At 31.6% G+C, this 23021-nt stretch overlaps 1 protein-coding gene across 2 annotated transcripts; it reads left to right on the top strand.

The window, feature by feature from the left end:
* The first annotated feature begins 575 nt into the window (after nt 1–575).
* Nucleotides 576–20853, top strand: LOC134230015 (sodium-coupled monocarboxylate transporter 1-like). Of its 2 annotated transcripts, none has more exons than XM_062711789.1 (17): nt 576–657; nt 3261–3643; nt 3740–3808; nt 5523–5574; nt 6548–6615; nt 8937–9017; nt 9215–9288; nt 9724–9861; nt 11499–11634; nt 11998–12086; nt 12495–12607; nt 13047–13117; nt 14235–14321; nt 14769–14980; nt 16550–16650; nt 18261–18379; nt 20023–20853. In XM_062711789.1, exons 2-17 carry the CDS (start codon nt 3302–3304, stop codon nt 20113–20115), a joined length of 1845 nt encoding a protein of 614 aa, XP_062567773.1. In that variant the 5' UTR covers nt 576–657; nt 3261–3301; the 3' UTR covers nt 20116–20853. The 2 variants fall into 2 exon arrangements, with proteins under 2 accessions (XP_062567773.1, XP_062567772.1); XM_062711788.1 differs by lacking the exon at nt 576–657 and adding an exon at nt 3001–3116.
* Nucleotides 20854–23021: the final 2168 nt, after the last annotated feature.

Raw genomic sequence — 23021 nt, 5'->3', positions numbered from 1 at the left:
CCCACGGTGTTTCTTTTAACTTCATCTTTAGATTTAATCATATTATATAGGGAAAATTTGTAAATCTCAAATAATTTTTCAGGATATGCGATTTGAACTACCTACTGCATATTTTTTTTTTGATAATTGATCTAGAAATACATTTTAGGAATAAAAATCATAGGTCTCCAGGCTTTTAAGGAAAATTGCATGAATTTTACACTTATTCGATACTTTACTTTCTCCTTCTTACTTCCATCGTTTGTTAATGCATAGTGTATGAAGTGTTTCCTTTCAAAGATAACACCGTAAATCACTTCTAATTTCAAGTCATGCTTAGTAACATTGGTAAATAAGGCTAAATTAAAAGAAATCTGATTTTTTGAAAATGTGCAAGTTTTACTTTATTTTATGAGGTACAAATGTCAACTTTTTAAATACCGTTTGTTAAAACTTTAAAGAGCATTGAATCATACGTAGAGGCATAAAATGAAAATTGTTGCATGAAAAAAATTCAATTTCAAGCTTTATTTGAAGACTTTCTGAATTAAATTATAAATTAAGAGTTATCCTTCCTGGCTGAGGATCGTATATCCTTAAGTAGGTCACGAATTTATTCAGCATTAATAAAATAAACGCATTGTGTGGCCAAGGCCGAAAGATTGTTGGCAGTAAAAGGTACGTGCATGATAGTTTTATTTCCGAAATTTAAACAAATTTAAGTCGTCTTATTTCGATGATGATCGCCTAATGGCCCGGATTTTAATATTTGTAAACATGTGTACACATGGACGCCATAACACTTATGAAGTTTTGTACGTGTTTTAATTTATATTTTGGAGCTTTATAAACGCAGGCGAAGTGTCGCAATCCTTGTTTCGTTAAAACGTTTCTCTAGACCAGTCTATTTAATCACAATTGTTTCTAAACTGACTTTGTCAGTTTGTGGACAATTTCTGTAGAAAAATTGAAGCCCGATCCCGATCGAAAATAATACGCGTTTATCTCTGATTTTGAAGAAAAATGAATTTTTCGCACTTCTTTAATATTAATTACATTCTTAGTCACATCATTCTTGCACACAAGTATTATTTTTCATTAGACTATGCTCCAAAACAAAAGAGTAAATACTGAAAATATCATAATTTGAAATCGGTTCATTAATCCGTAGCAGTAGAATCTATATAATGCAAAAATAACACGATATAATAAAGAAGATTTTGAGCATAATAATTCATATCCCACTTTTCACAATTACTAATAAAATTTTTAAAAAGGGATCAAAACAGATTTAAAAATAACTTTTACAAGTTTTAATGAAGAAATATATATAGAAGTACGTTCATGATGAACTGATCTTATATTTAATTAAAATGTTCTCGCTGAAGAAAAATTACAAAATAATATTATTTTTCTCTATTATTCTAAGCCCTCTGATTGGCCCAAATTTAATATAATGATAACAAATGTGGCCCTTTCATCCTGTCAATTAATAGATTATATCGACTTCACAGAAAAGCGTATCCGGCCTCGTACGACAGACTGTACAATATGATTTTCTGTGAAGTCATCGACCTTATGATAGTGCTACATTTATATTATTTTAAAAAGTGCGTATTGAATCGTATAGTGTATTTCTGTAGAAGTTCATATTGCACGTATAAGTATAAGCATGCACATATACGAAGGATTTACAACTTGAATTAATTGGAGGAAAAGGAAATGGTATGAAAAGTTGCATGGTGATAATTAGAAAGTCCAAGGCAACACATTTAGAACTTATACGAGTATTATTCTTGCTCCCACCCCACTGTCACCACTTTCAAAAACGTATGCTAAATATATGTATATGTGTTACATTAAAGTTTTAGAATTCAGAGAATTTAAAACCTATATATATCAAAGGAAATGGCTGACATAATACCCGTAATATGTTTTGTAACAAACATCCTGGTTGGTCAAGAGCTCAGTTCCGAAGTCGAGGCCGGATAGATTATGAATTTAGCAAATTCAGTCTATATCTGCTGACTCTACAATAAACATCATTCAACTTTAATCGGAATTGTTTCTCTTTGCCAATTTAGCATATACAGTATAGAGAAAGCGAGTAGCTATCCTACCAAGCTAATTTCCCCAAAGTTCACAGACGAAAAGTCCATGTGAAAATGTCTGGTGCTGTCATATACTTGTCTGCTTGAGGAGATAACGAACAGTATTCAAGCTCAAAAAAATAATTCTAAGCTTTCAAATTGCTTTTTGTCGCCCGCATGGCGCAGTGGTTAGAGCGTCTGCTCTTGAGTCGCAAAGTAAGGCGTTGGTCCTTACGTCACGGGCTCGAATCCCACAGTGGGACGCGGAGACCGGTTCTTGGAGGCTTTGGATGAGACCGTATAAAACGAGGTCTCGTATCGCAATAGGTGCTGGTACGAAAAATGCTCAATGGCCATACATGTAAGTGCCGAGTATAGAACAAAATTTGCAGTTCTCCATCGTCAAGTTGTGGCGTCTCCATCTCTAGAGCGACTTTAAACAACATACAAACAAATAAATAAATAATTTCTTAACCAATCTAATAAAAAATTACTAACCAAGGAAAATGGGCGCTATTTTTTGAAGGAAAATTACCCTTGTAATGGGTCATTTTGAGGCTTTTTTTCTGTTTAAAGTAAAGAAATGCATCAAATTAATGACGTCATATTTCCAGAATGGCACTCCTTCATGCCATATTCTTTTCTGTATCACAGTCATAAACTCGACTAATATTGAAGCCAGTTTCAAAACTTTTGAAAATATTAAATTTTTCGGGCACGATAAAGCCGAAACCATACCTTCTTTTCTGTTTAACAAAGAAAATTTTATTTCTTTTAAGAATTGTTTCCACTTTAAAAATTTGATTGTATCTGAGCCACATATCATCCAAGGTTTCGTTTTTATTTGTATCTGTGTCAGGCTATGGTAATGAGCAAAGTTTTATCGAAATCGGCGATCATGCATGCACATAAAATTTCAATACAATAATTTTTGTTATTACAGAAAATTGTTCTTCAGAAAATGTTAAAAGGACAATAGTCCACATCTGTCTAACACGTTTAAGCTTGTGTTCCAGCAACACAAACATTTCTGTAACTGAGTTGGAGGTATCATTTATGTACATAATATGTAACATATTTATTAAATGTTGAATGCTTAACAGAAAATGTTCATTAAAGCAAGTGTGCATAAGACTTTCAATGATTTTGCAAAAATTTCAAATTTTATAATCATTCTGCACATTATTTCAGCATTCTAATTTCGATGACACCAATTTACAACTAAGAAAACCATGTTGTCAGAAGTGCAGTTTACCACGGCGGACTATGTCGTATGCGCAGTGGCTTTATGCGTCTCGCTCGCCATCGGTATATTCTATGCCATTTCTGGAGGTCGACAGGGCACCACCGCAGAATATCACCTAGGAAACCGAAATCTTAACTTCCTGCCTGTAATGCTGTCTTTAATGGTGACGTCACAATCGTCGATTTTGATTTTGGGTGTTCCAGCAGAGACCTATCTCTTTGGTTTCCTGGCAACGTTTGCAGGTTTTGGGTTTTGGGGCGCCTATTGGATTTCAGCACGAATAATTATTCCCGTAGTTTATCCACTCCGAATCACCAGTGTAAACGAAGTAAGGATAATAATTAATGCAATATATTAATATACTCTTTCAAAATTATACATAATTATGTGTATAAAATAAATATTTTCAATTATAAATTTGTAGTATTTTGAACTACGTTACCAAAGCAACCGAGTTCGGGTACTGACAACCTTCCTCTCCTTTTTATTTTGGGTAAGGTATTTTTTATTTCAAGGTGACCTTGACGTACGCTAACTTGAAATCTTTAAGTTGTACGATATTTTTTAATCAGAGGTTCCTCTGACTCTAACCCGATAGTATGACATGTGCATGTACCCCCAAACATACCATAATATAAAAGCGGGGCTTGGAGTCGGAGAAATCTTTTTTTTCTGTTTGCTCTTTAAAGAGTAATCAATGCATTGCCCAATATGATACTTGTTTTGCATTATTCAATATTTAGAAATTATTACTTAAATGTAAGATTTTTTTTTAGGTTAATTGTCTTTTGCAGCATATTTATTTAGTAGAGAAAGATAATTTAACTAAAGGCTTTTTAAAACATTGAAATAAATATCTAAAAAAAAAAAAGACGAATCTGATTTTGTTTTACTTAACCTTAGGAAGCTCTAAACACCGAAAAAATTTTTTGTGAACATTGAGAAAATTTAATCACATAAGTATTCACATTATTTTTTTCTTTTTCATTTTCAACAAAGGGTACCTGTCATATTTAATCCCCAAATATTTCAAGTGTAAGGTATAATTGAACAGAAATAACTGTTGTTTATTGCTCTTAAGCTCTACATTTAATAAAAATGGGGGGAAAAAACTGAGGAAAACATGAAACAGACGTGACAGACTTTGTTGTTTCTCTCATTTCAAGTTTTCTTGGATACATGGTCAAATATAAACTTTAGTAAGTTAAACTATTTGTGATAGATGAAAAGTCAATACATTTTGTAAGTTCTATGGTCCATACAATGACCTTGTCAACAAATACAATTTATCATTGAGTCAAATGCTGACTGACGTTTTTCATACTAATTTTAGTCCATTATATATACACTGAATAGACGACGGGGTTTTCCGTTTTTTCCGATCATGACAAGGAGCACTCGGCGAGTGTGACCGGTCGCCAGGGGATGCTCACTCCTCCATGGCACCTGATCCCACCTCTGATGTTTTGGAGGTCCGTGTTTGATCTGCTCCTAGTTTGTATTGTTTTATGGAATTTTTATCTTGAATACTGTAACATTATTCAAGATAAAAATTCCATAAAACAGTTTCTGTCATGAAACATATGGAAATAACAAAGAGTTTTTTTTATTTCCATATGTTTCATGATACAAATGATACAAACAGTATCGTTCAGTCATGAGTTTTCAAGTTTGAGTCATAGACGATACATGACCTTTTCAGCAAATCTAACCTGTTATTAAGTCGAATGCTCACTGACGTTTTCTTTTTAAAACTAACTGTTAGGCCAATTATAATTGTCTATGGATTGTCCATTTTTTACTGAATATGAAGTACTAAATGACCGGTCTACAGCGGATGCTTACTCCTTAATGGCACCTGATCCAACTTCTGATGTTTTAATAGGTCGCTGTTTCTTCTCCTCCTGAGTTACATTGTTTACATGGATTTTTGATCGCTATTACTGTTTATTATCTTTATACATGTATATCAATTTTTTGAAACTGTGAAATTTGAAACACGAGACATACAAGAAAAATCCTTTTTTATATATATTTTATATTGTGTTATTTACTCTAAGGGTCTGTTTATTCCGTTAACATTATGGGAAGAGAAAGTCACTGTAATCCTTTACTGAGCAGTGTTTTAGAGTTTCCTAAGACTGAGCTAATGCAATTTATATTCTATGTTTCTTATTTTAGTTCAAAATACTTCAATTCCTTTTCAGTTCATATATATAGGTATTGTTACGTACGGGGTGTCCATAGCGATTGAAACAGGTATGAGTATAAACAATCAGGAATTTTCTAGGAAATAGCTTACTTACATGTAGTACTCAAGAAATTATAGATTTGTCAGTTTTGATAATAATTTAAGGATATTTGATTTTAAATATGCAATGAAATTAAAACGAAATTGATATAAAATATAAAAGCCCTACAACCAAGAAGAAAAATGTTTTTTCAAAAAATGCCAATACCCAAGATAAAAGTTAAAAGGTTAAAAATTTTGCCATGCAAAGAATGTCCTTTTCACGTGAAGAACACTGGCGGAAAATGAAAGCTCAATCTATATCCAAGCAATTTACAAGCTGTGGATATTGGTTCAAGGACTTTCATATTTCACAGATATATTTCTTATGATTAAACATTTTCATAAGTAACAGTAATTTTGACTTCATTATCTTAACCTTATACTCGAACATGTCACTATTATGCTGACTTTAAGAAAAAAAAATTGTGGAGCTCATTTAAAATTTCAATGATTAATTTTCAATGTCTTTATATAAACTCATGAATGGGTTATATATATCATCAGAGGACCCAGTTACAATACTAGTAAATAAATTAGTTTCTGTGAATAATCATTAACGTTAACTAAAAGTTTTAAATGTATTGATTGAAAAAGAGATGGGGAGGATGGTTGAGATGCATATATTTGTGAAACATTGATGCAATTGTAATTGCTAATTGTAAACTTTAAGGCTACGGTTTTTCAAATGCAAGTTAAACTCTAAGATAAAAAATAATGGTATCTCCTAAAAGGTAAAAAATATTTACCTGATTAATTTTTGAAACATGAAAGCTCTTGCTACAACCACTCAGAAATAATGATCAACGTTCAAGTTGATCAAATGTTGTTAAGACTACAAATATGATATAATTAAATATGTAAGGTTTACTCATGCAATTAAAATGACTCTGAACATTTAAAGTCAATTTTTAATCATTGAAATTTTATTGTGTTTTGAAGTTTTGGGAGCCCCAGTTTGGTTGTCTATAATAATCGTGTCGACTGGAAGTATGATCTATACAGCTATCGTAAGTATTCCGACATGCATAAAGATGATCTTATGTATATACGTGAAGCAACACAAAGAAATACATGCTTGTACATGGGATAATGCCAATTCACAAGTACATCTTATAGCATACATGGATATATAGAGATTTTTTTTAAACGTACAGTTTATATGCCAAATGTCTAGTTTCTAGGCTCAAAATGTAATGAGTTTATTGTATTACAGTTGAAATACGTCATCTCTAACTTGAATATCTAGAAAAGCAAAGAATGGTCGGAGTTAGAAGAGTACCATCTTTCTTTTATGCATTTTAACCTATACACGTGTACTTAGATTTTGTATCATTTACTGTAAATCACTTTTTATTCGCGAGAACTTTTTTTTCGCGTAATTACACGACACAGTGTGCTCGCGAAAATTTAATTCTCGCGTATAATAGCATTTCTTTAAGATTATATAGAACAATAACCACAATTCGTGAAAATTTGAAGAAGGTATGGTTTTAGCTTTATTGCGCCCTAAAAATGAAATGACATCAAAAAGTTTTGAAACTGGCGTAAATATTAGTTGAATAAATGACTCTGATAAATCAGGAAAGAATATGGCATGAAGGTTTACCATTCTGCAAATATGACGTCATTAATGTGAAGCATTTCTCTATTTTCAACAGAAAAAGACTCTAAATGGCACATTTCAGGGGTGATTTTCCTTTAGAAAACAGTGTCCACAGCCGTCGCCCACGTTAATTTTTTGATTTTGTGCAAAATTCAATAACAAATCTCATATTTCAAGATCTTTGTGGGCGATGCCTATGGACAATGTTATTTGAAAGAAAATTCCATTGAAAATTGGTGTCTTCTGCAACTTTTTAAGAAAATACGGGAAAATGCACATGTTTATGACGTCATAATTAGCATTTAAAAACACATGTGAGAAAAATGACTTGTATGATTTTTCTGCATTGAATTTCAATTATTTAAAAAGCATGAGTTTTCAACTTTTACACCAGTTTCATTTTTTAGAAAATCACAGGGCAAAATTTATATGGAAACCATACCTTCTTCTTTTGACTCGCTAATCAAGAGTCAATTACTACCTTTTGAAAATAAGGTGTCGCGAAAATTTAGTTATCTACAATAGATTGAATTATTTTATTTAAATAAAGAAACTTAGAGGGAAAAAGGCATCTGAATCAGCTTTTAATCAGTAACCTAGACATGAAAATACGACTGATATTCAGAAAGACAGATTATTACAACCGAAAGTGGTTCAATGCAAAATGTACAATTTGATCCAAGCCCAGAATAAACAAATGTTGCAAATACTCAAAAGTCATTAAATTTAATGTAATTTACACTGCAGTATGGTGAATAGGTCTGTGCTTAAAACACGTAGTTGACATTAATATCAAATTCAACAATATGTTCTAGCTATCTGCTAGTAAAATCAGTGACAGGTGTATGCTGATGACATACAACATAAGTTGCAATTTATGTACCATGTAACTGCTGTAGTGTTAATATTTCAGAATTTCATTATTCAAATACTATATGAAAGGCGTCAAATATGAAAAAAAGTTTCCACTTGAAATGTATTATAAGATTTCAAATGAAAGTGTTTGTCCTTTTTTTCATTTTATGTAGGCACTTAAAAACTTTATTATACAATTATTGCTGTTTTTAAGGTCAATACGATGATTTAGACACCTGAGGAGTACAATATTCACTGAGCCCGAAGGGCGAAAATATTGTACTTCGAAGGTGTCTAAATTATTGACCGTAAAAAACAGCAATAACTGTTTTATTATATGATTAAACGATAGCAAACTCCTACAGAACTGTTTCTTTGCTTTTATTGAAAGTTTTAACAAGAAATTTCAACAAGAACACATTGTAACAGAAAAAATGGAGCAGGTCAATAATTCCTTATATTGACCTGCAATATATTGACCTATATAGTATTTTTCTAACATAGTTGGATTTCAGCCAATCAGAGAGAAGGAAATTATTCAATCATATAATAAAACAGTTTGTTCTCTCTTCTCTCTCTCCTTCGATTCAGTAGAACAAATTTCATACTCTCCGTTTATCTTTTGTTGTAAAATTTAGGAGTGTTGAAGTGTTATAAGGCAAAATTTAATAGAATTATACAATTTCTTCCTTAATACATATATACACATTTACTTGAAAATATGTGCAAGGTATATAGTCCATATGAAACTTTTTCCATCTTTGTTGTAGAAATATTTATTTTTGTGTATATGCAAATATAACTCTTTATATAGTGTTTGAATTTAAAGTAATATAATGGAGATTGATTGTTATGTATTTTCATGTACAGGGAGGCATCAAAGCTGTTATATGGACTGATGTAATTCAGTATACGATAATGCTGATATCCGTCATAGCTATTCTCATTAAGGTGAGATTAAAAATAAAAATTCCATACAAAAATAAATCGGCAAATATATGGCATCAGCTTCAACATTATTTTTGAAGTATAAGTGGTGTCAGGTTTTAATGATAGATGACAAAATATATGGGAATGAATTATTAATAGTAAAAAAAATATGAAGATAAATTGTTATCAAATACCTAAGTTTGCTTATATATGTTTAGGGTTCAATGAAGGTGGGAGGCGGCTCTGAGGTCCTTCGTATTAATTCAGAAGGAGACAGGCTCGATATATGGAAGTATGTTTTACAAATATTTCAGGCAGATTTTTTCATCGTTTGCGTCAGTCATACATGTATTTTATCTGATTTGTTCGGCGAGAATATTTATTACCGACAGTTTTGAATTAACAGTTCTTAATTAGAGCGAATGAAACAAGCATCATTCAAAGAATTACTCTTTGGTTTAAATTAAAGCAATAGATCTAAAGATGAACAGTGTGGGACATTTTAAATCGGGCAGTCAATTGTACTTAAAATTGTTCGCTTAGAAAAAACATAAGTTAAAACTGTGCCATACTACATACACCCCCCCCCCCCTTCCAATATATTTTATAATTAGATATAATTCAGATTTGTGTTTTTCTATGATTGTATGTTTTTACTTGTTTAATCATAAGTTTGGAAATAATATAGATGTGAATATTTATAAATTGACATCTACTGTTCCCCCAGTTTCAGCCCTGACCCCACCCTCCGCTACACCTTGTGGAATGTTGTCATTGGAAACATCGCCAAGCTCTTCGCATTTCCGTTGTCTCAGTCCTCAGTGCAAAGGATCGGGTGTATGCCGTCAATAAAGGAAGCCTACAAGTATACTATTATGTCTTTAGTTATATAAAAAATATTAAATGATATATCAATAGTAATTTTTCTGCCTCATATTGAAATTCTTCATTTTACTTTTAATAGTTTCTAGAAACAATACTCCATAAGTTATACACATGATACTTTTTGTCAATTTTTCTTAAGGACGTTTAATTCCTAAGTTTTTTAAGTTTCATAAATACGAGGGGCGTTCAATAAATAATGTCATTGGTGCTCCGAAAGATGCAAAAACGCTTTTCAATGATTTAGCTTTAATAATTTCCTTTGAATATTCTCTTTTAATTAAAAACACATGTCTGTGACATTTTTCTCCAATTCCTGACTCTTTTTAAAACACATTTTTGGGTATGACCCTTTGTATACTGCAATAAGGCAGATCCTACAATTTCCTTGACTTGTTTTTTCTAAAAGGTGTTTTTTCAAGTTTGGAAAATGAAACAAGTCAACGAGTGAAAGATCTGGCAAATATTGTTGGTAAGACAAAACATTAACTTTCCGTTTATCCTAAAATTCCTTAACTCTTCATGGCGTGTTGGTTTGAACGCTGTCATGAAGAAATTTTATGTAGTGGATTCCTGATTTGGTTCCTGCCTCTCGTAAACCTGTCGATTTTTTTTTTTTGCAAAAAATTGCTTTTTAGACTTCTCCAGAAATCGAAATTTCTCCAATAATAAGAACTGGAACAAAAATATTACTAATACTTAAGAAAATGGCATATGAAACTGTTTTTGTGCTTTTGCAATTCATAGTTTTCTCAAAACTTGGCTGTTTTTGTCAAGTGCATCTTATTTTAAATTTGTTTTGAGGGTTTAGAACAATGGATTCAAGTTTCACTATCTATTTGTATTTCAGACAAATGTTGATAACTACAATTTATGATTTTTTAAAATAATTGTTTAGATATTCTTACACGCTGTCGTTTTCACTCATTTTTCAAAACATACTAGTAGGGTGACCATTGAGTACTAAGCTTTTTTTTTCTGTCAAATGTTTCTGTAAAACAGTGTCAACTACCCCAAATAATGCCTATCAATTTTGCTATGTGTCTTGAAGTCAAACAAACATGGTCAGTTATAATTTATTGAATTTTGGCTGTTGTGAATCTTTGTCCCCAAGGATGGTATCTATTTTTGATGCCCATTAAATTATTTTTGTTCATTGAAATCCACATGCTCATGTGTCTATAAAACACACATTGATTGCTGTAAATTTTACATATTTCAGTGACTATTTCTTTGGGATTCTTAACGAGTTTTACAGCAGTTTTCATGAAGCGTTTAATTTTGCTCTTGTTTACTGATTCTTTAGCATTCATTTTTAATGCAGTGTCTCGAATAGCCATTGTATTTCAGCTTCTCGCAATGAAACTATGTGAAGAAAAGTAGTCAAATAAACTTTAATCAATTTATCAAAGATTAAATCATGAGAGAAAGTCAAGCATAATGTCATATGATTGCTATTTTGTATGTCATAGAGCTTATGACATTATTTATTGAACGCCCCTCGTACTAGTTAATAGATTTTGAAATATTTTTCACATCGTGGAATAGTTTTCATAAAGATGAATTAAAAAGAACAAATTATATTAAAATGTATTGTAAACCATTATTTTTTTTTCACAGAATGTTTTTTATTGTTGCTCCACTGATGGCGTTGACTTTCTTTTTGGCGGGAAGTATGGGCTTAGTTGCTTATGCCTATTTTTTCCAAGTTAGATGTGATCCATTAAAATCCAAATTCATAGGAAATCCCAATCAGGTACTAATATATATGCGTATGATAATTTCGTTCTTGTTTACTTAAAACATTTGAAATTCGTTCAGCATGACATAAAACCATAGAAATTTTGTGAAGGAATGCCATTTTTTATTAAGAAAAGGATACCGTATTTGGCAATTAATTATTCATGTTAAAATATTTGTCAAAGGAATACTTTTCAATCTTTCATAAAATCTACCACGTAATTCAATAAACATTCAAAATTCATTTGAACAAACACTTGGAAAAGGAATTTCAGAAATAAAGACATCCAGTTAAATTCGTTTAATTTTTGTTTTGAAATGGTATTTCAATTTGATTTGCAACTACTAAAAAAGAATCAATTCTTCTGTTTTTGTACAGCTTTTGCCTACCCTTGTTTCGGAGATATTTCAGGAAAATCCGGGAATGACTGGATTGTTTATTGCTGGTCTTTTCTGCGCCTCTCTAAGGTAAATATGAATTTGTATACATAAAAAAATAAAATATGGATTTTCTCTTTTAATAGGCATTTGACTCTGAAAAATATCTTATGATATTTGCTGGTATTTATTTTTGTTTTATCAGTGTCTCTGAATTCTTGGAATGCCCTCAGTTTAGCACTGATGAAGTAAATGTCCCTTTAACTGAACCTAATCCAAATAACAATATATAGCTTTGTTTGAACATAAAAAATATTTTCCCCATATAATTATGACTCCTAGTACAATATGTATTCGCAGGTTAATTTTGTACTAAATGTGTATTCCGGTGTATAAAGAAATAACTACTGAGACACAAATAGTTAAATATAAATCTAAATAGCATTTTCATGGAAAATTACTAGACCATTTGATTTTAACTTACTATATTTTTTTTAGTACTGTGTCTAGTGGTTATGCAGCATTATCTTCTATGACCTTACAAGATATTATTAAAAAGAGGTGGCGAAAATTATCAGAAAGAAAGTCGACTATCGCATCCAAACTAACAGGTGAAAAACAGCATTTTTGTACAAAGTAATTTGTCTATTGTGAAGAATGTAAATATTGCAAATAATTGTACATAAGTATTACAGTTTAGATAATTGAGCAATGTATAGGTGGTAAAAATGATGAAGATTTGCCTTCAATTTTTTTTTCTAGGAAAATCTGAAGACTGTTGATAAAACGTTATAATATTATAATATTATTTCTTGTTAATCGTACAGTCATGAATTATTCTTACAGTTTGTAAAGGGTCCATTTCCATTTCCCGAACACCTTTCAAATATAACTAAATGGTCCATATACACAGAAAAAAATATCTGCAAAGTAAACTATTTTTTATATAGTAAATGTACCCTCTCCACTTTGTAGACATGCGCAATTATCAGAATATCTTAAAATTTGATTATTAAATTAAATTCTTTTTTAAAAAACCTATTTTTACAGTGGTGGTTGTCTCGTTTCTAACGACTGGTATGGCGTTAATGCTTGCCAATGTTAAAGGGACTCTTCTAAAGGTGAGAGATGATTATCACTTCTATCGTCAAGTTTCCTTACTTATGCATCAATATACCATCATCACCTGCATACGGAGTTTATATATCTCAGTTGATTCGATACACAATAGCATGCTCTACGCATGAACAATTTCTAAAACGAGTTAAATTATTGACAAACAAGTTGATGAAACAAGAATATCAGCAGTCTCGTTTAAAGTCATCATTTCGTAAGTTCTATGGTCGATGCAATGACCGTGTCAGCAAATAGCCAAATACAATTTATCATTGAATCAAATGCTGACTGACGTTTTTCATACTTATTGTAAGTCCATTATTTATACACTGAATTGACGACGGATTTTTCCGTTATATCCTGATCGTGACAAGAAGCACACAGCGGGTGTGATCGGTTGACAGGGGATGCTTACTACTCCATGACAACTGATCCCACCTCTGAAGTTTTGGAGGTCCATGTTTGCTCTGCTCCTGTTTTGTATTGTTTAAGGGACTTTTGAATACTGTTCGTTATCTCCATATTTTTCATTTAATTATTGTTAATTACAAATGAATAATTTATTAAAAAATGATTTTAATCACTCATATATGTAACATTTCCTGAACAATTCAATCTATATACTGAGAAATACTGTGTATTTTTCTATGGATATGCATAATTCTATATTGCTAATTTGATGTCTGATAATAAACTGTAAACCTTAAAGAATGAAATATGTAGATAACGAACAGTAATCATGCTCCAAATGTTCATTGAAACTGAATAATAATGAGCAGAGCAAACACGGACCTCTAAAATCATTTCAAGATGGGATTATGTACCTTAGAGTAAAAAGCATCCCCTGTCGACCGGTAACACCCGCCGTGTCCTCTTTGACATGATCAAGTAAACGAATTCGAAAGAACTGTATACATTTCAAAGTAAAAATGATGGCTCTGCACCTTCTACTAAAACTGGTAGTCAGTATCCAGTTTAATGATGTATTTGCTGGCAAGGTCATTTTCTCGACCAAAGAAATTTGCGAAATGAATACTCCATATCGTTATTTCATTGATGAAATAAGGCATTAATTATGTAACTAACACATGTTTTGCAAAATTACCTATAATTTATTTTCAGCTTGCTCAAATGGTGTTGACCATTCCCACAGCACCATTTACAGGAATAATACTCTACAGTATTTTTTGCACATCTGCAACAACAGCGGTAAAGTAGTAACACCTGGAATAGTTAGTTATTTACTTAAATGTAGTATGAAGACCATTGTTAAATTTCATAAGAACAATTCATGTTTCAATTGCTAAGTTATTATGAATGAAGTTAATTTAATTTTTGCAAAAGTAAAATTCAGAGATAATTAAGAGGGAAAAAACTGTAATTAATTTTCATTGCATTGGGGATTTGCTTCTAGTTTCTGTCATCTTTTCTCTACCTTGTGCAGAAAATTAAGGAATTATTTTCTGACAAAGCTTTACAAGTATTACTTTTATTGGAGCAGGGAAGAGAGTTGAAAGCTAAATCAGGAATAGGAAGATGATTCACTTTATTTTAATACGAAATGTCATTTCATTTAACCACCCATCCCATTAAGGTAATCAACGAAAATCAAATATATAAAGTATTAATTATTCATATATTTCTTTTTCTATTCAGGGAGCTATTGTCGGTGGTGTGACGTCACTCTTGTTTTACATTTGGATGGCCATCGGTAATATCGTGGTCAGCCCCCCGTCTGTTGAGAAGAAGCTTCCCCCGGCTCCAGTAGACCAGTGTATAAGCAACTCCTCTATGTTAGGCAGCCTAGCATCTTCTAACATTAGTAGCTTGAACTCCAGTCTTACAGGCAGCACAGTACCTTATACCTTGTGAGTAATAAAACCAGATGTGTTGTACTGTACTTGTTAAAAATAAATAATTTAAAGATTTTAAGGACAGGGATAAAGTACATAAAAGACTGAACCCACTCTTGAAAGCTTTAATAAAGTATAAATGTCGCCAATCTCAAAATTCTCATCAAAAAATATTAATTCGAATTGAGAACAGATTGATTAATTGTATGTTGTCTAACATCCCTTTTGAGAATGTTTCACTCATATAAAGACGCCACTACTTGCCGATGGAGAGCTACAAATTTTGTCCTATACTCGACACTCAGGGCCATTGAGCAGTATCTTTTTCGTGCCAGCACGTTCTGCAACACGGAACCTTTGTTTATATGGTCTCATCCGAAGGACTGGATTCCACACCCCACAATGGGATTCTATCCCCTGACGTAAGGATCAACTCCTTACATCGCGACTCTAGAGCAGACGCTCTAACCTCAGCGCCACACGGGTGAAAATTGAGAACAGGCACGAACTCTAACAAACAGTAACAAGAAAACATTGATGTAACCATCAATTGTCGCCCGGGAAATATATATATATAAAGTAAACAATGAAAATCATTCTTGATCATCAAACCGTTTTGATATGTGTGAAAAGACATGCGTCTAATTGATGGAGACGATAGTGGCGAATATTTTGAAAACTCATAGTCGGATAAAAATCAAACAAAAACGATACAATTTTAAACTTGTTCAATTCCTCAAGTAAATGTTGGCTGCATAAAATATAAATTGAAGCTAGACACATGCATCACCTAAATTCAAAAATGTATTTCAATTTTCAATTTCCAGATATAAAACACGAACTGTGCAGAGTACGTTTTTATGCGAGAAGTAAAATTCGATGTTCTAAAAAAAGGAACCTGTCATTTTTTCCATAGTAAATGATAAGCAAATTTATATGTTAAATATGAAAAACATACATATTTTTACAGATTTACTTTATGGAAGTAAATATATTATGTTTCTCCTAATCTATAAAGGAAAGAACATTCTGATTAGCAATCATTTCAATGTTTAGAAAACCTTTAATTCTGAATAACTACTCCCGCCCCAATCCACATACACCAACACTTAAACTTGTATGTATAGAGCAGCCCGGTCGTCCGGGCTGCAATAATAATAATAATAACCCCTCTATAAGATATAACTTGGCTTTGACATTTTTTTTTTTCAAGAAAGATACTCACACTTAAACCGATAAAACAATTATGTGTAAGTTTTTTTCTGATATATGATACTTTAATAAAGTGACATATATGTTAAGACTTTGGCTTATTACAAATTTATGATTCACATCAAGCACAACGCGTACTAGCTTTATAGAATAGAGAGAGATGATCAGATCAACACATTTCATAGATAATTTTTTTTTCAAACCCTCCAGAAATAATGTACATAATTCCATTAGGTAATATAACTTACCTTCGGTTATTATGAAGAGTTAGTTCTTGCACAGAGCTAAAGGAAATGATAATTGCATTGAACAATTGTCAAAAACCAGTTTTAAAAGAATAAAAAAACATAATTTTTTCCTTGTTAATTCCAGAGAAGGTTTCAATAAGATTTACACCTTATCCTTTCAATGGTTTGACGTCATCGCCATTTTCCTTGTGATTGTAATTGGTCTGATTGTTAGCAGAATCGCAGGTAAGCTGATATTACTACACAAACAAATCAGGTAGATACATATATTATAATATATTTTTATGCCTGCGTGCCCAAATTCCGTTTAAGAAGAAGAATCAACTACCATATAAAGAATAAAAATGGTCATTTATTAAGGAGTACAAATCATAAGAACTTCACAATACATAATAGCATATAAATGATGTGACAGGTACAAAAAATCTAACACTCCTTCAATAAATGACAATAAATCAAAAAACCTATATGTACACAAAATACTACAAAACTATCACGCATTTGTATCCTGAGAAATGGACTGACTAGTAAAATTATTATGCAACAAAATTTGGTTAGAACTGAAATTAAACGACAGAAAACCTATTACTAAAGTTAATATTTCATTCACATCATTTTTTACTTTGAAATTTGTCTGCACCTTGTTGTCATTAACTTTTCCCTAAACCTCACACACATTTAATGCTCAATTTTAACCAATTATTAAAGCATATGTATAGCCTGGAAATGAGATTGGAAGGTCCGAAAATCACTGTTAGAAAAAAAAAATTAGAAATTATTTAAAAAAAATTTTTTTTTTAAACAAATTGTGTTACGACAATTTTAGGACAGGTTATCACTCGCCATTATGATCAAATATGAAGAAATACGAAGACCTAAGAAAACAAGATTCATCAAGTTTACAAACATGCCAGTGAAGCTTTAGAGCAAATGAAAGGTCTGGTTGAACTCTACAAAGCTGGATGCAGCCGCAATTTCGCAGTGATTAAGAGATTAAATGTAACGATGATAGAGGTTATCTAAACGAACAAATCTACGAATAGAGACATTTTAATTTTCTTAAATTTCTTTTCAAAGATTCAAGTTATTTAAACAGAATTCAGAATTGCATCTTGTTCTAGATGTGTTGAAATGTATCAAGCAAAGGAATTTCAGATAGTTCAAGACATATTCTTTGTTTTTCCATACAGGCAATCCAAGTATCACACTCTTAGGATAATAATATGGAATAAAAAGGGTACCAAAAAAAATAGCTGAAATAACTCATTTTGGTTAGGATTTTATTTCTGTTGTTTTCAAGACATGAGGAAACCCTCGCATTTATATCCACCAGGAAAAGCAAATTTCATATACACAACTACTAAACGATTCATAATCAATGACAAAAAATCCCCACAAACTAATAGGTCTTAATCTAACGTTGAAAATTTGACTTCATAGAATATTGTATTATGCTGAAAAAAAAATGAAAAAAAGAAATCTTTGTCGAAAATGAAGAATTAAGGCATAGAGAATTTTGATGAATGATTGAAGATATTTTATTGTCAATTTTATGTTCTCGGCTATATTTTTCCCCATTGAAGTGCTTTATCGGTCACAATTGAATCAAATAGCATCTAGAATTTTTTCCGAGTAGAATATATGTGAAATCAAAAAACAACCATTCAATAACAAATGCTGCATGATTTAAAAAAAAAAACAAGCAGAAGGATTTTCTTATTTTTATAATTAATTGTGCATACAATGCATACAAGTGTTTGAACATTTTATTTTGTTGCCTATATTTTTTATATTTTTATAAACTCGTCCATTTTTTAAATTAATTTTTATTTTAGGAGCTCCAAAAGAAGAGGAAGTAGACGCAAGATATGTTTTGAGTTTTACTGAACAATTTTTTCCATATTTACCAGAAAAAGTGAAACATTTTCTTTCCTGTGGATCAACAATACCAAAGGTATTTAACTCTAAAAACCTCTGAAAACCTACGTAGGGTCAAGGTCAAATAGCTGATTCTTACTGAAATCTCTTTCTTTCTTTGTTAATGCAAATTCACATGTTGCACATTTTGATATTTCAAATATCATAGAACTAATTATGTTCCCCAAACGGAGTTTGGGAACATATTGTTTTTACTCGGTTTCTTATTATTATTATTATTATTATTATTCTTTTTTTTCTTCTTTGTTCTCCGGTACTTTTTTGTCCGCGAGTGTTCTCAGAAACTGTTCACCCAACTAAGCTAAAACCTTTTTAGGGTTAATAGGTGTGTAGTGTAGGTGTGCGGAACGAAGGTCATTTTGCGCGCATACGCATGCACGTGCGTGCGCGTGATATGAGTGAAATGACCGATATACTTAATATAGCTATAACTTTTACATTTTTTAATGAAATGATTTGAAACTCATTCTATAAAGATATATTAATAGTGTAGATAATATGACACTGTCAAATTAGCACAAACTCACGCGCATGCACGTGAGCTTCGCTCTGATTGGCTGAAACAAAAATCTCAATATCTTTTCTGTTTTTTGACGAAATGATATGAAATTTAAAATATAGGCACACTTTAGGATGCTCTACAATGTGATATATAACAATTGTCTTGAAAACACGCGCATGCACGTGCGCTGCAATCTGATTGGCTTAAACTTTAAATGGCTATAACTGCCTTGGTTTTCAACCAAACAGGATGGGATTTAGAACATAGACACATATTATGGACTCCTACAAGAAGGTATGGTCATCATGCACATACAGGCACGTGCGTGCACGTGCGCTTCGTTCTGATTGGCTGAAACAAAAATCTCAATATTTTTTGTTTTTTGACGAAATGCTATGAAATCTAATATATATATATACTTTAGGATGTACTATAATATTATGTATAACAATTATCGTGAAAACACGCGCATGCACGTGCGCTGCAATCTTACTGGCTAAAAATGTAAATGGCTATAACTCCCTTGTTTTTCAACCAAACAGGATGGGATTTAGAACATAGACATAATAGACTCCTACAAGAATGTATAGTCCTCATGCACGTGCATGCACGTGCGTGCACGTGAAATGGATGAAATTAAAAATACGCTTAAATGAGTGTATTTCTTAATACTTCTGGATTAATTGATTTGATATTAAGTATATTAAAATATATAAATAGTGTAGACAAAACGATATGGTCATTACGCACATGCATTCAGATGAGCACGCGTGCAATGCTAAAATTTATTGCATAAAGTGTGTCTTATTTAATAGCGCTTGCAGCGAATATGGCACCAAAAGGGAGTTGAGGAGCGTTTGGGGAACATCTGTAACGGTCCCCGTTACAATTAGCCCTAGTTTTATATAACTTAGTGTATTTTGAATTAATTGACATGTTTTTTCCCAAAATGACGATCAATATTCGCATACGTTTTAGGTTGTAAACGAATTCATTTCTCCCTTTGAATGACTTTATACAAAACTATACTTTATATGACACGTTAACATAGAATGAACACAGATATAAACTAATAAATATTGGAGTCTTACGAAATGACCATAAAATAAGAAACACGAACTTTTCATCTAACCAAGTGTTCTAAAATTTTATTTTAGAGGCGCAAGCAAATTCAAGCCGAAGAACGCCAAGATAATCAGCAAATTTTGATAGACGAAAAATCCAGTGTAAAGAGACCTAGCGACAGTTGACAGAGCTGTAAGAAGAGTGGATGGGACTACGAAAATGGGGCATTAAACAACCAATTCATACCACAGTGTTCATGAATTTCTTAGTTTTATGTCATCTCAAATATCAAAAGGTGTGTTTTATGTGTAAAATGTTAACAATAATTCACGCTTTAATTGGTATATACATGTAGTATGTGTATTTACATGTACATTTTAAAGTACATTTATGTATACAGGCTGTCATTGGGTTACCAGTTATTCTAAAACTTGTCAAAAAATTCAAGTATCGAATTTTTTCACACTGCATGTCCTTAAGTTTACACTATATGTCATGCATTGTTTCATGTTCTTGATTCCTAATAAGTTGATCTTACAGGGATAACAAGAACCTTGTCAGCATTTCGTACAGTCTATGGTCGTTATAACGACCATTTACTTAATATTATTGATCATTGTTCCGTATTGTGGCTGACACGTTTCAATCTAATTGTTAGGTCATTTTATGCCGAATTTTACAAAGGAACTTAGTTTAAAGTTACATGTTATTTATATATGTCATGAGAATTAAACAGTTCCAGAGACATAAAGGTAATCTTTTTCCAAACATGGAATGTGAATAGCCACATTAAAGAATTACAATACAAATACACACATAGAAGGAATATTAAAAATCATCTATAATGACAACCCAAATAACTAAAAAGACAATATTATACTTTATGTGATAAATTGCATTATCAATAAAATTATGCAATGCTTTCAATGTTTTATGTTTATTTTATATAATTTCATATCCTTATATTTCATGTCCAGTGGTAGGACGTCTGCTTCGTGATCGGGAGACCTAGGTTCGATTCTTGTCTGTCCTGTGTCTGCGTCAAACCTCACACGAAAACATAGAAAATGATGATCTTTTGCAAAAGTGAAAGTCACGGGTATTTCTCGAATGAAAAAATAATAACAAAGGTGGCATATCACGGAAGGTGATTGCACATCGTCATAAGGAACCAGTATCGCTCAATAACCCTACATGTCGTGTAAATGTCTAAGTTTGAAGAACTTTATTGATTTGTTATAGTGATCAGTGATCGGAAGTTCATTGGTTCAAATCCCGTCCGTGACTGAGATAACTCGATTACAAAAATAGGCAGTAACCGTTCGTCTGCCAAGCGTTCGATCGGCAATTTGAAGTGTAAGTTGCTAGTCTTTTGGGAGAGACCTTAAAACAGAGGCCCCGGGTCACGACCGTCGTTGGCACGATAAAAGGCCCTGGGTGACAATAAGATATTAAAATATTAATTTGAAGCCCTTTGCCGATAGATATTGATGTTTCATGGTTGATTCGATACGAAAAAGTATACTTTACAGACGATTTAAAAACGTGGTAAGTTATTTACAAACATTTTGATAAATGCAGGAATATTAAATGTATGTTGATGATCATCATTTTGCAAGTTGTTTTGTCGGTACATTTGCCATCTCTGCAAATACAATCTATCATTAAGTCACTTTTAAAACCATTATTTACACATTGATTTTTTAAGTTTCTTTTCATTTTTCCCGATCATGACAAAAAGCAAACAACGGGTGTGAATTGCGCCTGGTCCCATCTTTGATATTTTGGAGGTCCATGTTCGCGCTGCACCTGATTTATATAGTTTAAATGAACTTTTGGACTAAAATACAGTTCATTATTTCCATATTTCAATTCAAAATCAGTATTGTTAGAACTTATCATTATAATTAAATAAATTATTGACAAACGAATAAACATAAAAATTAAAAAGATAAACTTTTATCTTGTTGTAGTCAGGCAAGTAGTTTGTTATGGAAGTTGTAATTCTTTGAATTATATTTGGATTTCATTGATATTCTTCGTTAATATTTTTCGAGCTGCACTCTGCTTAAACTATGAAAAAAAATTTCAAATTAAAGTCGGTGTATAAATGTTAAGGCCACGAGACATATATACATGTACCTAATCTCGGATTGATAGCTTTTTTAGTTAAGAAAAGCATGAAGAAATTATTTATAACAACTGAGATATGTGGGTTTTTTTCTGTTAATCAATTCATCACTTATTAATTTGAAAACTGCATTCATTTATTTCAATAAAGTTGTCGGTCATCAAAAATGAAACGTTTCTTGAAAAATTGATAATTAAAACAAGAATATTAAATACATTTATATGTACTGGTCAGTTTACTTATAATATATCAATCCGAAATGTACCTGCCAACATGGTTTAAAATTTTATTAAATAAATTAATATTTGTTAAGGAGGCTGGGGGGATCAACAAATTAAAAAAAAATTAACCACCAGATATAACTTAAATTTTTAGATAATTATGATATCTTTAGCTGTCAACTATCATTTGACACAGAAAAATTTCATATATATATTAGTTTTAAAATTTGATCATTTTTGTATATCTTTATATGGAGCTCTTCTTCTATATGAGATAGAAATGGTCTAAAAATGGCCACGACCGCCCAGCCTCGGTAAAACAGGGATTATGACAAAATCATTCGTACGTCATGTTTTTAATACTTTAATTATATCTAGCAGTGTTGTTATAAATTTTATAACCATGCAACCAAATACACTTATCAATATCTATTCAGTGTGTTGGACTTTCAATCTAAAGTATATTTGTCTATAGGTCTATACACATAAAGCGAAGGGTTTGCTAAAATATGTCTATGATTTGTCATAGCATGTGATTTGAATTAACATGCTTATCAGACTAGTGGGGGGTGTCTGTAGGTTCTTTCGGTGCAAGATTGAGCACAGGACTTTAAATGAGCTAAGGCCCTGCTGATCATTCATTCATATATTAGTTATGCAACTTGATTCCCTCTTCTTTTTTTGGTCATATTTTTATGAGACTAAGGCATAATGATATACTTTATATTATGTAACTTGA

This window comes from Saccostrea cucullata, unplaced genomic scaffold, assembly GCF_032062105.1.
Source record: "Saccostrea cucullata isolate Sc308-1 unplaced genomic scaffold, CSIRO_AGI_Scuc_v1 ctg1153, whole genome shotgun sequence".
NCBI classification, from domain to species: Eukaryota; Metazoa; Mollusca; class Bivalvia; order Ostreida; family Ostreidae; genus Saccostrea; species Saccostrea cuccullata.
The sequence above is the reverse complement of the archived record's forward strand: the minus strand, read 5'-3'. Positions and strand labels throughout refer to the sequence as shown.

Excerpts from the sequence above, each read along its gene's own strand:
- LOC134230015 (XM_062711789.1), top strand. The coding sequence starts at position 3,302 with ATGTTGTCAGAAGTGCAGTTTACCACGGCGGACTATGTCGTATGCGCA. Across the intron at positions 6,616-8,936 it reads GTATGATCTATACAGCTATC|GGAGGCATCAAAGCTGTTAT; the intron begins GTAAGTATTCCG and ends TTTCATGTACAG. Across the intron at positions 14,981-16,549 it reads AGCACAGTACCTTATACCTT|AGAAGGTTTCAATAAGATTT; the intron begins GTGAGTAATAAA and ends TGTTAATTCCAG.